This window comes from Chanodichthys erythropterus, chromosome 1 (genome assembly GCF_024489055.1).
Source record: "Chanodichthys erythropterus isolate Z2021 chromosome 1, ASM2448905v1, whole genome shotgun sequence".
NCBI lineage: Eukaryota > Metazoa > Chordata > Actinopteri > Cypriniformes > Xenocyprididae > Chanodichthys > Chanodichthys erythropterus.
The window spans coordinates 34,945,366-34,966,320 of record NC_090221.1 but is presented as its reverse complement, the minus strand read 5'-3'; the positions used below and the strand labels follow the sequence as shown (position 1 = coordinate 34,966,320).

Sequence of the window (20,955 nt, the reverse complement as noted above, 5' to 3'; positions counted from 1 at the left end):
TGAAAATCTGGAATCTGAGGGTGCCAAAAGATCTAAATATTGAGAAAATCGCCTTTAAAGTTGTCCAAATGAAGACCTTAGCAATGCATATTACTTACAAAAATAAATATTTCATATATTTACGGTAGGAAATTTACAAAATATCTTCATGGAACATGATCTTTACTTAATATCGTAATGAAATTATCATTTTGATTGGCTATTGCTACAAATATACCCGTGCGACTTATGACTGGTTTTGTGCTCCAGGGTCACAAATGAAGTCATGATCACGAGAAAACAAGCTATGTCAAGATCACAAGAAAATTTGACAACAGAAAATATGACCAGTATTTAGCTTGTATAATAAACATTTATTATTGGTTTGATGTAATTTAAGACAAGTTCAAGTTTACAATACTGTGATCCCTAATCATTAAAATGCTGCAGGATTTTTTGGTCTTATTGTGAAAGAATCATCAGTGCATGTTCTTTCAAAATAAAACATTTGTCTTCATAATCTTGTATTAAAATGTAATGACTGTTCCTGAAGCAACATTACTTTTTGGATGACATCATCGGTCCATCTTATTTTTTATAATCAACTTCATACAGAGTCACTCATCTAATCAATTCATGATATTAATCAAGTCCCACTTTTTTGTTGTTGTTGTTGTTTTTTAATATTCTGCTTCGCCTTGGAAAACTAAATCATTCATTTTTTTTTATTTGAGTACACAACAAAAAAAGATCACAAGAAAACATTTCGAGAACACAAAAAAATTATGTCAAGAAAACAAGAAAGAAAGAAACAGCCTCTTAGGCCTTTCTTTAGGGCAAAGTTTTATGTAGGCAAACCAAAATGGACCAAACCAGTGAAACTGGTGTCGTTTTCTAGTGGTAAACAGCTACTGTGTGTTTCAGAGTTTGCTGAAGCTGCTGCCGGAGCAGGAACAACTCAACACATTAACAGAGCTGAAAGACGAGTATGAGGAGCTGGCTGAGTCTGAACAGTTCGGAGTTGTGGTGAGAAACGCAAACAATACTGACTTCTCCCAAACACAGTCACACAGAGACAGACAGTGCACGTCTCGTGTCTCCGTCTCTAGATCAGTACAGTGAAGCGTCTGAAGCCCCGTCTGACCGCCATCCTCTTCAAGCTCCAATTCGAGGAGCAGGTGAATAACGTCAAGCCGGACGTAGTTGCGGTGACGGCCGCCTGCGAGGAGCTTCGGAAGAGCGAGGGCTTCGCCAAACTGCTGGAGATCACGCTACTGCTGGGAAACTTCATGAACGCAGGATCGCGCAACGCCAAAGCTTTTGGATTCAGCATCAGTTACCTGTGCAAGGTGATTTCCTACATCTGCTCAGCTTGACATGCTGTCAACACTACAGTTTGTGTGCATTTGATGTGGTTTATACCAGCAACTTTTCATATAGCTTATCTACAGTAACATATCAGTACAATAAGATCCCAATAGTTAACATTACAGTATTTATTAGGGGTTCAAGCGCATAGCGTTAAAACCATATTGTAATTTTTTTTAATTTCCAATGATCAGCATTCTCCCCTAAAAGTGATCAGGCAGACAAAACCGTAAGTCATAGAGACTTGAAACTTTCAGGGCTGGTAGTACTCACACTGTCTACAACGTCACCAAGGCGCGCCCCAATCGGCCTGACGGGGGCGTTACAGCGGTCAAAAGTATGAAATCGCTCATAACTCCTAAATTGTTAGGCGTAGGCTCAATTGTCTTATATCATTGGAATCCTTGGATCAAGATGAAAAACTTTTTGAAAAAGCTACTTCTGCAAATTAGTCCTAGGTTTTTGGCCCTATCTGAACCAAACCAGTGCAGCAAGATTCTCCGAAATCTGATCCTGAAAAAAGTTTTGATTCACAGTCCCTAAGGGCCACCAAAATGTGCTAAGTGGGCAGAGCCACTTTTACTAAAATGGTAACTCGTGAACGGAATGAGATATTTTCACCAAACTCGGCACACCTATATAAGAGGTCATTCTATGGTCGCATGAAAAAGGATGTGGAAACTGGCCAAGTGGTGGTGCTATAACAGGAAAAAAAAATGAAAATGGCTATAACTACTTCACCATTAGTCCGATTGACTTGAACACTGGCATGCAGTATCTTTGTCCAAGGTGCCATGATCAACTATGGGGACATTGACGTATTTCAAAAAGCATGTCCGCCATCGGCCAGTGAAGTTTGAGCAGCTATCAGACAAGGTTAACGGAGGCCGATCGGAATGAAACTCGCTGGGCCTGTTTAACTCACGGCCCTAGAGGCGGGTGCCTGTCTATGCAACTACCACTTTCAAGCCCGAGAAAGATAGTAAATATATCATTACGGTAATCCGTGTGATTCCAGTGGTTTAACCTAAATTTTATGAAGCATTATTCTCTATATCAGTGTCAGTGTTTCTGAACTCCCTGAAACGCCTCCATTGTAGTCTTGGGTTTTCTTCCAGAACGAACATTTCACGATATTCCGCATTTAAATAATCACACCCAAGGCATATGCAGAATAAAGGGGCGGGGCCTGGTTGAGTTAGTTAGTAGTGTATTGAAACTGGCGGTTATGGTAAAGGGCGGGGCATTTCCCAAACATGCTCGAAGAGCTTGACCAATCACAACACACTGCTCTAGCAGACCAATCAGAGCACATTGTGCTTTTTAGAAGGAGGGGCTTCATAGAGACAGGAACTAAACAGAGCGTTACTGACAGACAGTGAAGAGAGGAGCTGCAACAATGGAGAATATGAGGAGAATAATATGTTTTTTCAAGCATGAAAACCTGTTTTAGTACAGCCTAAAAACAAAATCTAGATTTTGAAAAAGGGCATAATAGGTCCTCTTTTACTAATGTTAACAAATGGAACCTTCTTGTAAATTGTTACCGACATATCAAATAGTTATGTTAGATATGTCCATCCAAATCCAAATGCACAAATCCATCCCATGTTTGACTTTTATTGCATATTCAAGCATGGGTTTGCTAGTGAGACAACATTTTGTACCTTAATTGTGGAAAGTGCCTGATGTGTTGGTCCCCACAAAGTAAGTAGTAAACAAATGTGTGTATGTGTGTGTTTAGTTGAGAGACACTAAATCAGCTGATCAGAAACAGACTCTACTGCACTTCCTGGCGGAAATATGTCAGGAGCAATACCCTGAGGTCATGACCTTCCCAGAGGAACTCATCCACGTGGAGAAAGCCAGCAAAGGTCAGTCTCAGTCGCACCTTGAAGTCATTGATGATGCTTTCCTTATTCTATATACCCTACCATTCAAAGGTTTGGGGTCTGTATTTTTTATTTTTAAGAAATTAATACTTTTTATTCAGCAAGGATGCATTTAATTGGTGAAAGGTGACGGTAAATACATTTATATTGTTACAAAAAGTTTTCTATTTCACAAAAATGAAGCTTTCAACATTAATAATAATCAGAAATGTTTCTTGAGCAGCAAATCAGCATATCAGAATGATTTCTGAAGGATCATGTGACACTGAAGACTGGAGTAATGATGCTGAAAATACACAGGAATAAATGACATTTTACCATATATGCACATAGAAAACAGTTCTTTTAGATTGTAATAATGTTTCACGATATTACTGATTTTACTATATTTTTGTTCAAATAAATGCAGGCCTGGTGAGCAGAAGAGACTTCTTTCATAAACATGAAACACTATTACCCAAACTTTTGAATAGTAGTGTGATACTAATATCACTTTAGAACAGTTGTTATTTTTATTTTTATTTTTTTAAATAATTTTTTTCTCTCTCTCTCGCAGTGCCGGCAGAGACGCTCCAGAAGAATATAGATCAGATGGGAAAGCAGATTAAAAGCCTGGAGAAAGACATTGAGACGTTCCCCCCTCCGCAGAGCGACAAGGACAAATTTGTGGAGAAAATGACCATATCCTTTATTTCTCCAGCTTGTCACGTGACAGGAAGTGTCACTTTGGCTTCCGCAGTCAATTCCACAAACAATAATGTTATAAAAAATAGTGTTGATGATCCATTGTGACATCACATCCTGTTTGGGTTCTAGATGAAGTGTGCCGTCCTACAAGCGTCCTGTGAAGTTTGGGAGGATGTTTGTTTTAGTACTTGTTCTCAGTTGGAGGGAAAAACAACTCGTTTCATGTGTTTAATAATGATTTATAAATATAAAAGTTGTGCAGCAAATCATTATGGCGTGTTTCTTAACGGAGTTCTGTACAGTTTTGTATCGACGGCTCATGAGCAGTTTGAGAAGATCCAGCTGATGCACAAGAACATGGAGAAGCAGTATGAGGATTTGGGCAAATACTTTGTGTTCGACCCTAAGAAGATGAGCCCAGAAGAGTTATTCGGTGATCTCAACAACTTCAGGAACATGTTTCAGGTGAGATCACAACTGATGGAAAATTGAATCAATATTTAACTTTGATAAATATGGAAGCTTGTTTCTGCCATAGAATATATATATATATATATATATATATATTAAAGGTAATAGTTTTTTTTTTCTCAAAAGATATTTTCACAATTCGAACTTTACTTACCTTATGTAGCAACGTGGAATTAAGAATTTACTGTGACCTGCACTTTGTGTGCGTGTGTGTAGCAGATGTTTCAGTCATCAGTCTGTTTAGTATATTACAACAGACTTTTGTCTAGACATACTGATATTCTCTCTGTCATAAAGGGACCAGAGACTCCATGTCAAAAACACACACACTTCATCATTTTTTCTGTGCTGTGATTTCATCTGTTCATCATAATGCTTTATAACTTTATATTTTTCCTTAGCTGAACAATGGAATCTGAATCAGAGATCTTGAGTTCACAACTTCACCTCACTGCATGCATATGCTTTTTACAGCAAGCGGTGAAAGAGAACCAGAAACGGAAAGAAGCGGAGGAGAAGATTCGTCGAGCCAAACTGGCACGAGAGAAAGCGGAAAAAGAGAAAGAGGAGAAACAGAAGAGAATGAACGCTGGACAGATACTCAACATCAATGATGGTAAAGATTCACATTGCGTGTGTGTGTGTGTGTATGTAGGGGAAAAACAACAACATATCCGGGTCATATTTCTCACAACTTCATGTTTTATACAATTTGTCTTAATTATATTTTTTTCTTTTTTCTTTTTGATCTTGGGGGGAATGTGACCTGGACATGTTCTTGTGAGATTCAGAACAGTATGAAAATCTGAGATCATGTTACTCTCTCTTAAAATGTCCTCTTCATGAACATTGTCTTTACTGTCACACACTGATTCACACTCAACATTTAATGTGCATCATGTGAAATCATTTAGCTGGTTTCACGAATAGTACATCTACCATAACAAATGATCTCTCTCTCTCTCTCTCTAGCGCTCTCTCTTTCTCTCTCTCTGACCTACTTTTCTCGTCTGGCTGTAGTTTGAAACTTTTGGGGCTCCAAATTTCCACTCTCATAATTTCTGCAGACCTGTGTGTGTGTATGTGTGTGTGTTTGAAAGGAGGTTGATAGAAAAAAGGATGGTAATAAGTTCTCATTTGTTAACGTTAGATTATTTATTAGCTATATGAATATATTTACACCTTTTATTAATCTTTGTTAATGTTAGTTTAATAAAAAATAATTTTTCATTGTTCTTGTTAGTTCATTAACTAATCTTAACAAATAACTTTTGATTTTATAAATGTTGAAATGCTGTTAGTTTTTATAAATTAAATTTAAAATTAAAAATTAAGATTAATAAATGCTGTAGAAGTATTGTTTATTGTTCGTTTACCAAATTCATTATTTTTTAGTTAAATAGTAACAATTTTTATTAAATATATAATTTATAATGTATTAATAAATATATATTTTTTAATTATATTTATTCGTTCTTTGTTAAACATTTTTGCTTATCTTTAATTTATTTTGTTTCAGTTTAGTTTTACCAACTTTAGTACTTAAACTACAATGAAAATGAGAAATGTTGCCTTGGCAACTGACTCAAATAAGTTCAAATAAGAATAAGTTCAAGTTTTTAATCTAGTATTTATTTATTTATATATATTTTTATTTCAGCTTTATTGCAATTAATGAAAATGTTTAATAGTTTTAGTTTTAACTAAGCAGCACTGATTGTACAGAGAGTATGTAGATGAGGAAACCCGTTTAGTCACTTTTGCGGCTAATAAATAAATAAAATGAACTATGATCAACATGTTATATATGTTATACATGCAGTGGCACATACTTAAAAATAATTTAATTAGACAATAAAAGCAAGTGTTATTTATTATATATTCCAATTCAAACTGATTAAAGTCTGAAATATGTGACCAAATACTTGTAGGAGCCATAGCTGGTAATTTTATGAGGTTTGATTTGCATACAGGTGGAAGATTTAAATGTCAGTTGAAGAACATGCATATAGCGCACGCGCACACAAACACACACACACACACACACACACACACACACACACACACACACACACACACACACACACACACACACACACAAACACACACACACACACACACACACACTTACACACAGAAGGTTCATTGAACTCTCAGGGTTGAATATTTGAAATGTTTGGCCTTGACATTCCCACATTCTCAAACACACTCATGTTATCTTTAGTTTAGCAGTTAAACCCTGAGAACTAGACAAATAAAAAGTGTTTCCCACATTACAGTTACAGCAGCAGCTCGTGTGGATGGTCAGTAGGTGTCAGTGTTGTGTGATAGATTCTCTGTGTGTGCAGACAGATGTCAGACAGATGTCTCCGTGTGATTGGTCAGTACTGTGATGATGCTCATGTGTCATCACAAAAGAGTGAGTTTAATGGCTGATGGTCTAATGCAGCTGAAAGGCGAAAATATTCATACAGATTCATCTAGATTGTGTCACGTGGGTATTAAAGCGCTTCACTAACAAACAGGGTTGATATGTGTGCCCCTTACAAAAACTGACCATGCCAAAGAGTTTCTACCAAAATACCACAGTTACTGGGTAGTTGAGAAGATTTTTGTGTATGTTTATTAATGCTGTAATTGGTCACCATTTTTTCATCACACTAGTTTAAAGGTCTACAAGTATTCCATGTGGACTAAATTATACTGAGCCAGTGAAAACTACATGCACAATAATTAATCAAATTTATATAAATAAAAACAAATAAATTAATTTTATGTATTTAAAAAATACAAATAATAATGAAAATGCTCGTAATCTAGTACATTTATGTATATATAAATTTAATTTAATTTATATTATAGTAAAGTTAAGGAATGATACTCAGAATAGTCACACTAGTGGAGAAAGATCAGTCATAAGATCATAAATATAAACATATTTTTAAATATTAAATAAAATGTATTTTAAATATGTTTAAGAAATGGTAAATTATAAACCATTAATAGGAGTATTTCATGAAATATGAAAAAGTTGTATTTAGTTATCTTTTTTTAAATTTTGAACAGTGTCAGCTTTTAATTTTTGGTTTAGCAGTGATATAATATGTATTGGTAACACTTTACAATAAGGTTCATTAGTTAATGTATTAACTAACATAAACTAACCATGAACAATATATTTGTTACTGTATTTACTAATCTTCATTAACGTTAGTTAATGAAAATAGAGTTGTTAATTGATTGTTCATGTTAGTTCACAGTGCATTAACTAATGTTAACAAGATTTTATTAATGTATTAGTAAATGTTGAAATTAACATTAACAAATATTAATAAATGCTGTATACGTGCAGTTCATTATTAGTTCATGTTAACTAATGTAGGTAACTAATGAACCTTTATTGTAAAGTGTTTCCTATGTATTGATATAATATAAACATGTAATGTAATATGCAGCAGGGGGAAATCTCAGCAAATCAGATGTGCTGTTCCTATAACACACCTCACGGTGGTGTGTGTGCACTGCAAACACCTCTCTGTGTGTGTGTGTGTGTGTGTGTGTGTGTGTGTGTGTGTGTGTGTGTGTGTGTGTGTGTGTGTGTGTGTGTGTGTGTGTGTGTGTGTGTGTGTGTGTGTGTGTGTGTGTGTGTGAGATCTAGGTTGTCAGGTCAGATGCAAAACCATCTGGCTGCAGATTTTCTGGGGATTACAGTGAGACTGACTGTGTGTGTGTGTGTGTGTGTGTGTGTGTGTGTGTGTGTGTGTGTATGCATGCATGCATGCATGTTTAGGAAGGTGTGCGTGTGTGTTTATGGGGGGCAGGGAAATAAAACCCATAAATCTTTAACCCCATGTTGTCCAGAGAGGACATGATTGAAACCATCTGTCTATACACACACACACACACACACACACACACAAACAGCCCTAAAACCATTCACCATATGAAAAAAAAAACACACTTTCAACAAACTATTTTAAACGGTCAAAATGTTTTCAGAGCACACAGTCCTTCCCATCATGTGTGTGTATGTGTACATGTGGTTCAGTTATGTAGGTCAATAGTGTACATCAGTGTGTGTAAGGTAGGGGGTGCTGTCTGCTGTAACTTGTGTCTCTGAGGATGTTTACGTTCCCATGATCCTTTGCTCCTCTCTCATCTGATGTCACTGTGGCTGTTGCTCTCTGGTTCTATGATTCTGCATGTGTTTCAGCAGTGATACTTAATATGAATGATGTGTGTTTCAGATAGTGATGATGAGACTAACGTTAATGTATAATATTAATAGTGGTTTTGTGTGTGTGTGTTTCAGATGGAGATGAGACTGGTATCATGGACGGTCTGTTGGAGGCGCTGCAGTCTGGAGCTGCTTTCAAGAGGAAGAGAGGACCACGACAAGCAGGTAACATGTGTCAAGTTCATTTGTCAGATGTGCAGTTATTGCTGGTATTGAGGGAATACAAAATGCAGAAAACTGCAATATGAAAAGCTGCAATCATGAGAAACTTACACAGTAATGGATAAAAGAACAACAACATTGAAACTGGACACAAACGGCAAGTTTGTGGGTTTGATTTGCAGGGAAAGCTTGATGAAATGTTTCATTTAAATGCAGTGTAAGTTGCTTTGGATAAAAGTGTCTGACTAATGCATAAATGCAAATGTACAGTAAGGTTCAGAGGTTTGGGGTTTTTTTTTTTAAATAAGTTAATTATTTTATTTAGCAATGTATGCATTAATCAAACCTAACAGAAATATTTTGTAACGTGCCTTTAATATTAATATTTTAACTAAATTCTGTTTCTATTGACACTGAAGACTGGAGTAATGATGCTGAAAATTCAGCTTTGATCACAGGAATAAATTACAGTTTAAAATGCATTCAAATAGAAAACAGTTCTTTTAAAATGCAATAATATGTCACAATATTACTGTTTTTACTGTATTTTTGAATAAATAAATGCAGTCTTTGTGAGCAGAATAAACTTTTTAAAAACATAAAAATTGTACAGACCCCAGACTTTTGAACAGTAGTGTCTTTTTGAAGGAAAACATGATTTCAGTGTGTTTCAATAGAGATGTAGTTCAGAATTACAGTTCTACACAAAAACAAACCATGTGTGCTTCATTTTCCCTCTTTTCACTGTATTATAGACTTACAAACAGTGTGGAGCAGCGCTTTCTGTGTGTGTGTGTGTGTGTGTGTGTGTGTGTGTGTGTGTGTGTGTGTGTGTGTGTGTGTGTGTGTGTGTGTGTGTGTGTGTGTGTGTGTGTGTGTGTGTGTGTGTGTGTGTGTGTGTGTAACTGGATCTGCGTTGAATGAATCCAGATGTGCTGCAATGTGGCAATAATGACCATGCACACACTCTCTCTCTCTCTCTCTCTCCGCCTCCACATCCCGCGCTTTTTATCTTTTGAATTTAGTTCCATGACACAACTTTTTCTGTTTTCCCTGTTTTCACCCCTTTATTCCTCTCTTTTCTCAGACCGTTTTTAACTTCATCTTCTTATATTCCCTCTCTTTCTCTCTCATGTTTATTTCTGTGTATCTCTGTACAGTCTTTACTCTGTTTACTTTGCTGCTTCACACTGTATATTTTCCTTGGAATCGAATCAAAATGTGTGTGTGTGTGTTTGTGTGTGTGTGTAGCATGAGTCATCAGTGGTGTGTTTTGTATTTTTAGCTTTTCTGAAGCAGCCCGCACACAAGCTCTGTTCCAAAACCTAGTGAGCTCCCTACCTAGACAGCATGTTAAGACATCATAGGTGAATTCTCAATGCATTAAAGGTTGTTAAATGCTGCCTTTTAAAATGCTTTCAATGTGATTTATAGCCTTTGTAGTTCCAAATCAGTTAGGCAGCTCCCTTTGAAGGCAGGATTCTATGTAGACAGCACAAACGGAGATACACACGGCACATGTGACTCAACCCCTCAATATGCCACACATACATACCAACACACACCCATTCTGACCACTTGTTCGTTCTGCATATGGATGTGTTCACTCCAACACACACACACACACAGTGTAGATGCCTTTAGACAGACCGCAGGCATGCAGTGTGGAGACAGGAGACGCCCTGTAACCTCTAAACTCTGACCCTCTGCATTATGAGTCATCAGCCAATCAGAGAGATGCTGAGAGACGGACGGCAGCTGCTGCTCTACACACACGCTTACAAACACACAAAATACATTTAAGTTGCAAATGAATGTATAAATCTATAAATGACATAAATCTGTTTAGTATATTAGAACAAAATAATCAAAAAGTAAAGATAATAATAAAGATTTTAATACAAAAATGCATATGAATATCAGTCATCACTCTACATCTGTCAATAATGTCTTGGTAAGATATATTTAAATGCTTAGTTTTATGATCAAACCTCTTTAGTTTTAAAACATATAATGCAATGCAATACTGAGAGATCAGGATTTACTTGATTGAGAGATCAACAAATAAACCTTCCTCAAAAAAAGCCTGATGATAATGTTTGATAGTCACATTTGAACATGAAAAAAAAATGTATGGATAATCAAGTAAACCAAAGTTGATTCAGTCCAGTAACTGTTTATCCAGAAATGTTTTTCTAACTATATCAAAGTTGTGTGTTTACTTTATAAATATCAGTAAATATCTTACAGCAAAAAGACATGTGATCCACGAGCTGAACATTTTACAATTATATTATAAGGCCTTTTAAATAAGTATAAACTTATGAATTGTGTGCAAGAGGTTTTTCAGTTTTGATCATCATTTAGAGCCCTTAGAAATTTGTCATATCAAAAATGATACAGCAGTCTCTATAGGGTAAAATTGTTTTCCTCAATTTTTGCACATCTGAAACAGTCAAAATCGTCACAAACTCATCGGCTGAGAATAATAGACCTAATTCAGGATAGACACTATATTTAAGTAAAAATGAAGGGAAAAAAGACTGACAGATGTTTCCAGTGGTCAAAAAATGTCAGAAAACAAGGTTGCATATTGTTTTGTCCCTCACAGCAAGAATTGAATTGAAATTAATATATATTAAATAAGTTCCATGTCAGGCCAAAGAAAATCCGTGGGTGCTTTTTGACCCTTTTTAGGTGTTTATGATGTGCATACACTAATCCTAATCTCACATTCTTTTTAGGACAGATAGTATGCAAATTGGGATGTAGCCTGTGGGTGTGTCTGTTTTTAGACTCTTCATTAATATACACACATCTGCCATGTCATGACCCCACACACACTCCTGACTCCTCGACGAAAGACGCACACTTCAACAATAATGGCACACACAGACTCATACAAAGAGCCAGAGACGCACCCTGTGCCCATCACACAATATCACTTTATAGAGACCAAACTCACAAACACCCACAGAGAAACACACTGTGTGCCAGATGTCCACAAAACACACACACTCCTTTGTCCAGCTCACAAACACTGAGACAGACACACCCTCTCCAACCATCATACAAAAAGAGCAACACACACACACTCCTGTTGTCGGCAGAACAATGCCACACACTTAATCATGTTAGATGCACAACATTCACACTGCAAAAAAAAAAAAAAATATCTTACTCAGTTTTTCCAGTACAAATATATAAACAAAGATACATTTACTTGAGAAGGAAAATTTCTTAAAATATTAAGTCTTGTTTTCTAAAAAACAATGACCAAAATTAAGTGCTTAAAACAAGAAAAAGTGGAGTAAGAAACGGTATCTTTTTCTCTTTGAACTAGGTTTATTTTTCTGACCCCATTAGCAGATACTTTTTCTTGTTTTAAACATAATCTAACATCATTTTGATTATTTTTTCAGCAAACAAGACAACAATATTGAGGAAGAAAGTAATTTTTTTTGCAGTGCCTCCTGCTTCACAGGGAGCTCAACACTTCCAAACACTGTAAAATCTGTCTTATTTTTAGCTTCATTACCCTGATGATAATAATCTCTGCTCTCTTTTTACACCCAGACAGTCTGAATCTCACACACAGTAAAAAGTGTGATGAGCAGTTCTGTCTACATACAACTGTAGGATGCAAAAAATATGGAACAGGCGAATGACAGGAGAGTGTGGAGGCGGAAGAGATGGTTCAGATGTGAATCAGTCATTATGTGGGCCATTTATATAATGTTTACTGTCTCTTACTCATTCTCCTCTAATTAAAAAAGTTAATTAAACCTTATGTGACATCTACACAAAAACACATCATCTTCAGATGTTGTTGTATGTGATGCAGAAGTGTTGGATATAAATTCATGGTCTTGATGATCCACAGGTCATCACAGTCGTTCTTTTCTTTCATTTCTTGTCCTAACCAGGGTATAAAGCAAGATAAATGTATATAATACTGAGGAAGAAAATCACTTTTTTGCAGTGAACTGTGACAATTAAAGGGTTAGTTCAACAATGAAAATTCTGTCATTTATTACTCACCCTCATGCCGTTCTACACCCGTAAGACCTTTGTTAATCTTCGTAATATAAATTGATATTTTTGTTGAAATCTGATGGCTCCGTGAGGCCTTCATAGGGAGCAATGACATTTCCTCTCTCAAGATCCATAAAGGTACTAAAAACATATTTATATCAGTTCATCCGAATCATGATTTGATACTCTGATTAATTTGTGCTCCGAAGCTTCCTGAAGCAGTGTTTTGAAATCGGCCATCACTAAATAAGTCGTTATTTTGTTTTTTTGGCGCTCCAAAAATATTCTCGTCGCTTTATAATATTAATATTGAACCACTGTACGCACATGAACTGATTTAAATATGTTTTCAGTGCATTAATAGATCTTGAGAGAGGAAGTGTCATTGCTCCCTATGCAGGCCTCACTGAGCCATCGGATTTCAACTAAAATATCTTAATTTGTGTTCCGAAGATTAACTAAGGTCTTACGGGTGTGGAACGGCATGAGGGTGAGTAATAAATGACAGAATTTTCATTTTTGGGTGAACTAACCCTTTAACTGACATTTTGTGAGTTGCTTGTTATATTTCTGTTTCATAGTGCTCTGTAGCTCCGCCCAAAGTGAAATGTCATTGGTCCAAAATCCACATGATTGTATATTATAGGTGAAGTATGTAGTTTCTGCAACCCTAGTGGCACCTAGTGGCACCTGCTACAGTAGCCACGCCCCAAACTCTCACTATAGGTTGAGCTGGAAAGAGATTGACAGATCTGAGCAGACGCTCTCAATGTTTTGATGGTGCCTGGGAGGCTTAATGTTTCACTTTTATGGGAGATAAACCAATGAATGGCATACTAATAGTAGTCAATGAACAACAATAAGCTGAGTTAAGAGAATTTGTTTCAACAGAAAAAAAATCTTATATACTTCACCTTTAAACATCATTTTTAACAAACATTTTCTGATTGAGTGATTTATTTACACTGCTAGAACACATTGTAATAATAGAAACTTGCCATCATTTTATAGCAATAAAGGCATAGTATTTTGGCTGAAACTATGGTTACAACAGTAAATGTTTATAAGGGTTCCATCTGTCAGACACTCATAACCTGAAGCTACAATCGCACCCATAACGACTTTTCTTCCCAACAGACTCAGTGCTGTCCTTATCACAGCTCATACTGGACACCTGCTTGGTAACGTGTGTGTGTGTGTGTTCATCTCTCTGCATGCTTCGTTACAGATGTTTGTTCAGAGATTGTTATCAGTAGCACTGGGACTTGTGTGTGTGTGTGAGTGTGTAATCATGGCTTCCCCTGCATGGCTGTGTTTTGCATACAGGCTGGAGAATGTGAATGAAATATGACATTCTCATATGAATGTCTCACCACTGGAGTTTTGTTCTGCAGCTGTTACTCGCCGTTACTACTATTCAATTGAATTAATTTCATAACTGAACAACTTTGCAACAGTATTACTGTTATTTTCCTGTTTATTACTGTGAAGCAGCTTTGAAACAATCTGTATTGTATAATAAAACGCTATATAAATAGGACTTGATAACTTCACTCTGCTGGACAGATTAAAGTAAAATATTTACAATAAAACACATGCTTGATTTAGACACAACACCATTTAGATGTTGGGGATTTAACCGCAATATGAGTTTCACATTTATGCTTTTAAACCTTCCAATCTGTTAAGCTTATTTTGTATTATTGTACAGGTGCTGGTCATATAATTAGAATGTCATCAAAAAGTTGATTTATTTCACTAATTCCATTCAAAAAGTGAAACTTGTATATTATATTCATTATTACACACAGTCTGATATATTTCAAATGTTTATTTCTTTTAATGTTGATGATTATAACTGACAACTAAGGAAAATCCCAAATTCAGTATCTCAGAAAATTAAATAGTACTTAATACCAATACAAAGAAAGGATTTTTAGAAATCTTGGCCAACTGAAAAGTATGAACATGAAAAGTATGAGCATGTACAGCACTCAATACTTAGTTGGGGCTCCTTTTGCCTGAATTACTGCAGCAATGCGGCGTGGCATGGAGTCGATCAGTCTGTGGCACTGCTCAGGTGTTATGAGAGCCCAGGTTGCTCTGATAGTGGCCTTCAGCTCTTCTGCATTGTTGGGTCTGGCATATCGCATCTTCCTCTTCACAATACCCAATAGTCAGGCGAGTTTGCTGGCCAATTAAGAACAGGGATACCATGGTCCTTAAACCAGATACTGGTAGCTTTGGCACTGTGTGCTACTGTGTGCTATGTGCTGTCTGTTGTTCAAGAGTGGCTTGACACAAGGAATGCGACAGCTGAAACCCATGTCTTGCATACGTCTGTGCGTAGTGGTTCTTGAAGCACTGACTCCAGCTGCAGTCCACTCTTTGTGAATCTCTCCCACATTTTTGAACGGGTTTTGTTTCACAATCCTCTCCAGGGTGCGGTTATCCCTATTGCTTGTACACTTTTTTTCTACCACATCTTTTCCTTCCCTTCGCCTCTCTATTAATGTGCTTGGACACAGAGCTCCGTGAAAAACTAGCCTCTTTTGCAATGACCTTTTGTGTCTTGCCCTCCTTGTGCAAGGTGTCAGTGGTCGTCTTTTGGACAACTGTCAAGTCAGCAGTCTTCCCCATGATTGTGAAGCCTACAGAACTAGACTGAGAGACCATTTAAAGGCCTTTGCAGGTGTTAATTAGCTGATTAGAGTGTGGCACAGGTGTCTTCAATATTGAACCTTTTCACAATATTCTTTGTGAGATACTGAATTTGGGATTTTCCTTAGTTGTCTGTTATAGTCATCAACATTAAAAGAAATAAACATTTGAAATATATCAGTCTGTGTGTAATGAATGAATATAATATACAAGTTTCACTTTTTGAATGGAATTAGTGAAATAAATCAACTTTTTGATGATATTCTAATTATATGACCAGCACCTGTAAAATATGGTCTGTTTGTTTTTATAACTGTGAAACGAGTTTAAGTTGAAAATAACCAGGAGTATTCCTACACTGATAAAAACAACTTGTAGGATTTACTTGATAAAATCATTGTAACAATTTGCACTCAGTTTTTCTAAGTAAATTTTACTGCTGTGATATCAAGTACAATTTACTTGCCAGTATCAAGTAAAATGTACTTAACTCTAAATGTAACATTTGTGAAGACATTAAGTAAATGTTACTTAATTATATTTAACTTAGCATGTAGTATTTATTAAAAGTAATTAAGTAAATTTAAATTTAAAATGTGAAAATATCAAGTACATTTTATTAATCTTTAACATTTACTGTTATGAAGTAATTAAGTAGATTTTATAATGTCTATCCATTTCACATTTTGAATTACTTAGTTTAATACATTAATATTACTCACTATTATTATATACACTGCAATAATTCTTGTCTTGGTTTTACTCTAACTTTAGCAAAACTCACACATTCTAAGCAGAATGTTGTAAGAATAAAACTTTTAACAGTATTACTACTTACAATTACTTATTCAGTAATTGTTTTATATGCTGGTCTAACCTGTCGTCAAACTAACGTCAGGCTCCACTTGTCACCACGACGGTAACCCCCAAAACTCCCAACATGACAAAAACTTTTCTAAATCCCACCTTAATAGAACATTAAACAATAATAACAAGTCTTTTACTTATTTATCTTGCTTAAAACACATGAAGATAAACAAATTAAACATTTTCTCTTCAAATTAAATCCGATGCAAAGCATTCTGGGAACTATAAATCCCCCAGTAGATTATACACAATAAAATTAAGTAAATGTTCATTTAAATATAGGCCTATTAAAAAAAGCAGCAAACATCCTCGTTTTAAGTGAGTGCTTCCATTTCAGTAGCAAAACCAAACAAAAAACACGACTTTCCAAACAATTAAATAAATAAAGACAAGATTACAGCAATGCGACAAGCATCGCGATGGGTCAAAAAGCAAGGTAAACAATATGCGGTGCAGCGCGATGAGACCGTACGGATGCCCTGTATCTAATGCACGCGGTTGCGAAGCTTCCAACAGCGGTCAGGATTTGTAAAGTTTCCATTGATGCTTCGCAGACCAATGTCTACGGACCGTCTCTGCCACTGCAAGCCGGATCTTGTTGTAAAAAAAAAAAAAAGCGCACCGACACACTTTACTTTTTTCAGATTAAAATTTACTTCGTTTTTTTGGTGAATGTGCTGTGACTATAAAATAGTTAAATAGTATTTGTAAATATAAGATACAATTTACTTTTTCTTCTCAGTTATGTTATTACATGAATAAATTGTATAAATTTTACTCAAGATATTATAGTACCAACTTAATCTTGATTTTACAATGTATAAATTACATGAATTAATGTAATAGATTTTACCATACCACAAAGTCATTATTTTCAGTGTATAAAAAGGTAAGTTGTTGGTTGTTTTTGACTGTAGTGCTTTAAAGAATGACCTTTGAACTCTAACACCTGTGCCTGACCTCACAAGTGTGGCCTTCCCAGCATGACATATTTTATTTCCCATTCTGTTTCAGCCAACAATCGGAGAGGAGCCGGTCAGGCCGTGACGAACCTTCTCGCGAAAGAGCTTCTTCAGGAAAACCCCCCGCCCAGTTCCACGAAAAAGACCCGATTGGACACGGAGGACAGGAAGGAGTCGTCTCCGGAGGACACGGGCTCGCTGGAGGATCTCTTAGATGACGCTCCATTACGGTCAAATTAAGGACTTCCTCTGCTGATCCTGCTGGTTAAGACAGAATGTGTTTTGGGGACCAAGTCTGCGAGGGCGGGGCTCTCGCTAAACCACACCCCCTCGAGTAATCTCATACGGCTTTTTTATTGGCCATCACACTGGATGAGAGGTCTCATCTTGTCACTGTTTCACTCATTTTGTCATTTTCTAGCACTCTCACTCTACACACAAGATTACATCTCTCGTCTGCTTTTTGCAAGATCCCAAAGATTTGTATATAGATTCCAGAATGTTCCATTCCATTCATAATTTACCTTTTTTCTCCTGGTTCCTTTTTTAAAACATCAATTCTGCTTTTTTGTTTTGTTCTTGACTTTGAAACACATCACGTGGCTGAATGTTTGGAATTAGTTACGTTGTTGTTCTCGAAACGCACAGTGCCAATAATGTTTACCCCATAAACGCATGTTTGGTTGGTGTGTGTTTGAGGTGTTTTCACTGAGGTTCTGTAGCCCATCGCAAGAGTTAAAGAAGGTCTGGTACCTGTTCACGAGATTAGTTCTCTCTTCCTGTGCTCTTCTGTTTCTGGATACATCATTCTTTAATTTTAAGTGAATCATGTTGTTTAAATCTCAAAACGTGGGCCTCCATTCATAAAAGCATTATTGCATTGATTTAAATGTAACAATATATGCAAAAATGGTTGAGTTTAGAATCGATAATCATTCGTACAAAACATGAATAAGTTGTTGCGTTGAGTTGAATGCAATAAATGACTTCACGACTGTTTTATAAAATAATTGTGTTTGTTAATGCTGCACTGCCTAAACGTTCGGTTTTGTGAATGGCAGCAGTCAGTTTTTGTGTCTTTCCAGAAACAGCCGTGATGTGTTTTCGTGTTTGTGAAGCGCTGTAGTCCATCTACCGTTTTCTGCACACTGAAGATCCAAACTGCTGATAGTGTCGTTTCACCATCACAAGATAGATCAATGTCATGTGCATGTTTTAATTTACTGCCAGACAGCGAGTAAAACTCTGGCGTGAACTGTAAAATACAAACATTTTAAGGGCGAAACTAACAGGACCTATGGCATTTATTTCTCTGATAAACGGTTTGATTGAGCCAAATGTGAGGGACTGTAGCAGAGCACTTCTGTCATTGGTGCTGAAATTTCTCCACATAGATTTATTGAACTGGAGTCATTTTCTTTGCAGTCTTCACAAAACTGTGGTCAAATGTTCCTGTCTTTTAAATTGTTTGATCCCCAATAGATACGGTTTAACAAGTCGACCTTTAAGACTGTTCTTGAGCCATAAACTGAATTTGTGTCGGTGACACGGGGAAATATGACCTCAAGAGTTTCAGCTTTGCAATATGACTTACCTGAATGTTGATGTTGGCTGAATGTTTGAGGGTAGAGATCACTGTTTAAAGCCATAGCTCTGACTGCGTTTGTCAAGAAATCCTGAGAAATTGTCTTCCATTATTATCCCATATTAAAAGGTGTATCTGCATTTATGTAATGTGTGTAAAAGTTTTGGCAATGATTAAGTGCTGCCTAGACCACCAACACGTCTGAAAGAGCTCGAGAACGCCTCATGCTTTTTCCCCCAGAGTTTTTGAAGCCAAATTTCCAATTTTTGAATTTTTGTGTAATGCAATTTTGGAGACCTGCAAGCCAACAGATTCTGCCTAAAGGCCGATTGATCGTACTGAAGGTTGTGCAAGTATACAGTTTCACTTTCTTGAAAAAGCTGGATAAAGATCACTGGAAAAAACAAAGAGACTTTGTGTTTTCTTTGTTTTGATGTTTTTTATGAACAGTTTTCTTTGTCATTTTTATTGTTGATTGTTTTACTGTAATAATATAGAGATTGTATTGGTGAGATCCATTTGGTCAAATTGTGTATATTGCGTTTTGACTGTAGAGATGTTATTATGGTTATCTCTAAATCCGCACCATTAAAATATCTTCTTTAATGCTTATTCTGTTTTATTTTGTGTGTGTGTGTGTGTGTGTGTGTGTGTGTGTGTGTGTGTGTGTGTGTGTGTGTGTGTGTGTGTGTGTGTGTGTGTGTGTGTGTGTGTGTGTGTGTGTGTGTGTGTGTGTGTGTGTGTGTGTGTGTGTGTGTGTGTGTGTGTGTGTGTGTGTGTGTGTGTGTTTGCTTGTGAACAGATTTTGCTATCTTTGGAGGGAATACATTTCTGAAAATGCCCACAGAAGAATAGCAACACATGACGGTGACATCCCTGCAAGAAAAAATTGTCAATAATTGGATGAAATAATGTGTTTTGGAGTTACACTTGTAGTAATTGAAATTTGCTGTCATGTGATTGGCTGATTAGATATTTCCCTTAACGACCAGTTGAACAGTTCTACCTCATAACATGGCAATGCAATGTTATTTTGGGTACTTTTTGGTTAGTGTCATATAGATATTATGCCATAATGTAAACGCCTCAATCCGAGTTCGATTTGAATAAAATTTGAATTTGACTGAAAGGGTTGGTGTAGACCTGAAATAATCCCATCAACAGATAAGAAATGAAGCATGTAAACAGTTGAATCTGACTCTTCTCAAACAGATTAAAAATATCTTTTGTAAAAAATACCTTGTTTTACGTCATAGGAACATGTTTATACAGGTGCTGGTCATATGGAATATCGTGAAAAAGTTTTTTTTTTTTATTGTAAGTTATTTTTAAAAATGAAAGTTTTATATATTCTAGATTCCCTACATGTAAACTAAAACATTTCAAAAGTTTTTTTTTTTTTTTTTTATTATTTTGATGATTAGAGCGTACAGCTCATGAAAGTCCAAAATCCAGTATCTCAAAATATTAGAATATGTCCTAAGATCAATCAAAAAAATGTATTTTCAAAACAGAAAAGTTCAAGTTCTTTAAAGTATGTTCATTTGTACACTCAATACTTGGTCGGCAGCAGATATTACAGCAAATGACTTGCTCCTAGCACAAAGTACAGCATCAGTGAAGTGTGGCATGGCAGTGATCAGCCTGTGGAACTGCTGAGGCACTATTGAGCCTTCAGATCATCTGTATATTGTTGGATCGACTGTTTCTCATCTTTCTATTGAAAATATCCCATAGATTCAGGGGTCAGGCATGTTGGCTGGCCAATAAAACACAGTAATATCATGGTCAGCAAACCATTTGGAAGTGGTTTTTGCACTGTGGGCAGGTGCTAAAGTCCTGCTGGAAAAGGAAATCAGCATCTCTATAAAGCTTGTCAGCAGATGGAAGCATGATGGCTGCATTGACTTTGCACTTGATAAAACACAATGGACCAACACCAGCAGACGTCACGGCCCCCCCAAATCATTACTAACTTCAGAAACTTCACACTAGACTTCAAGCAGCTTGGATTATGTGCCTCTCCAGTCTTGCTTCAGACTCTGGGAC

General features: G+C 36.3%; 1 protein-coding gene across 1 annotated transcript in view; it reads left to right on the top strand.

Moving 5' to 3' along the window:
* The window catches only part of LOC137023958 (protein diaphanous homolog 1), a 112,536-nt gene extending 93,048 nt beyond the window's left edge, over positions 1-19,488 (top strand). Inside the window, exons 20-27 of the mRNA XM_067391125.1 lie at positions 904-1,005; positions 1,089-1,328; positions 3,092-3,221; positions 3,796-3,921; positions 4,228-4,391; positions 4,872-5,013; positions 8,710-8,799; positions 17,374-19,488. Of these exons, the coding sequence (XP_067247226.1) occupies positions 904-1,005; positions 1,089-1,328; positions 3,092-3,221; positions 3,796-3,921; positions 4,228-4,391; positions 4,872-5,013; positions 8,710-8,799; positions 17,374-17,561 (1,182 nt within the window). The 3' untranslated portion in view covers positions 17,562-19,488. The remainder of the gene's footprint in view (positions 1-903; positions 1,006-1,088; positions 1,329-3,091; positions 3,222-3,795; positions 3,922-4,227; positions 4,392-4,871; positions 5,014-8,709; positions 8,800-17,373) is intronic.
* The last annotated feature ends 1,467 nt before the right edge of the window (positions 19,489-20,955 follow it).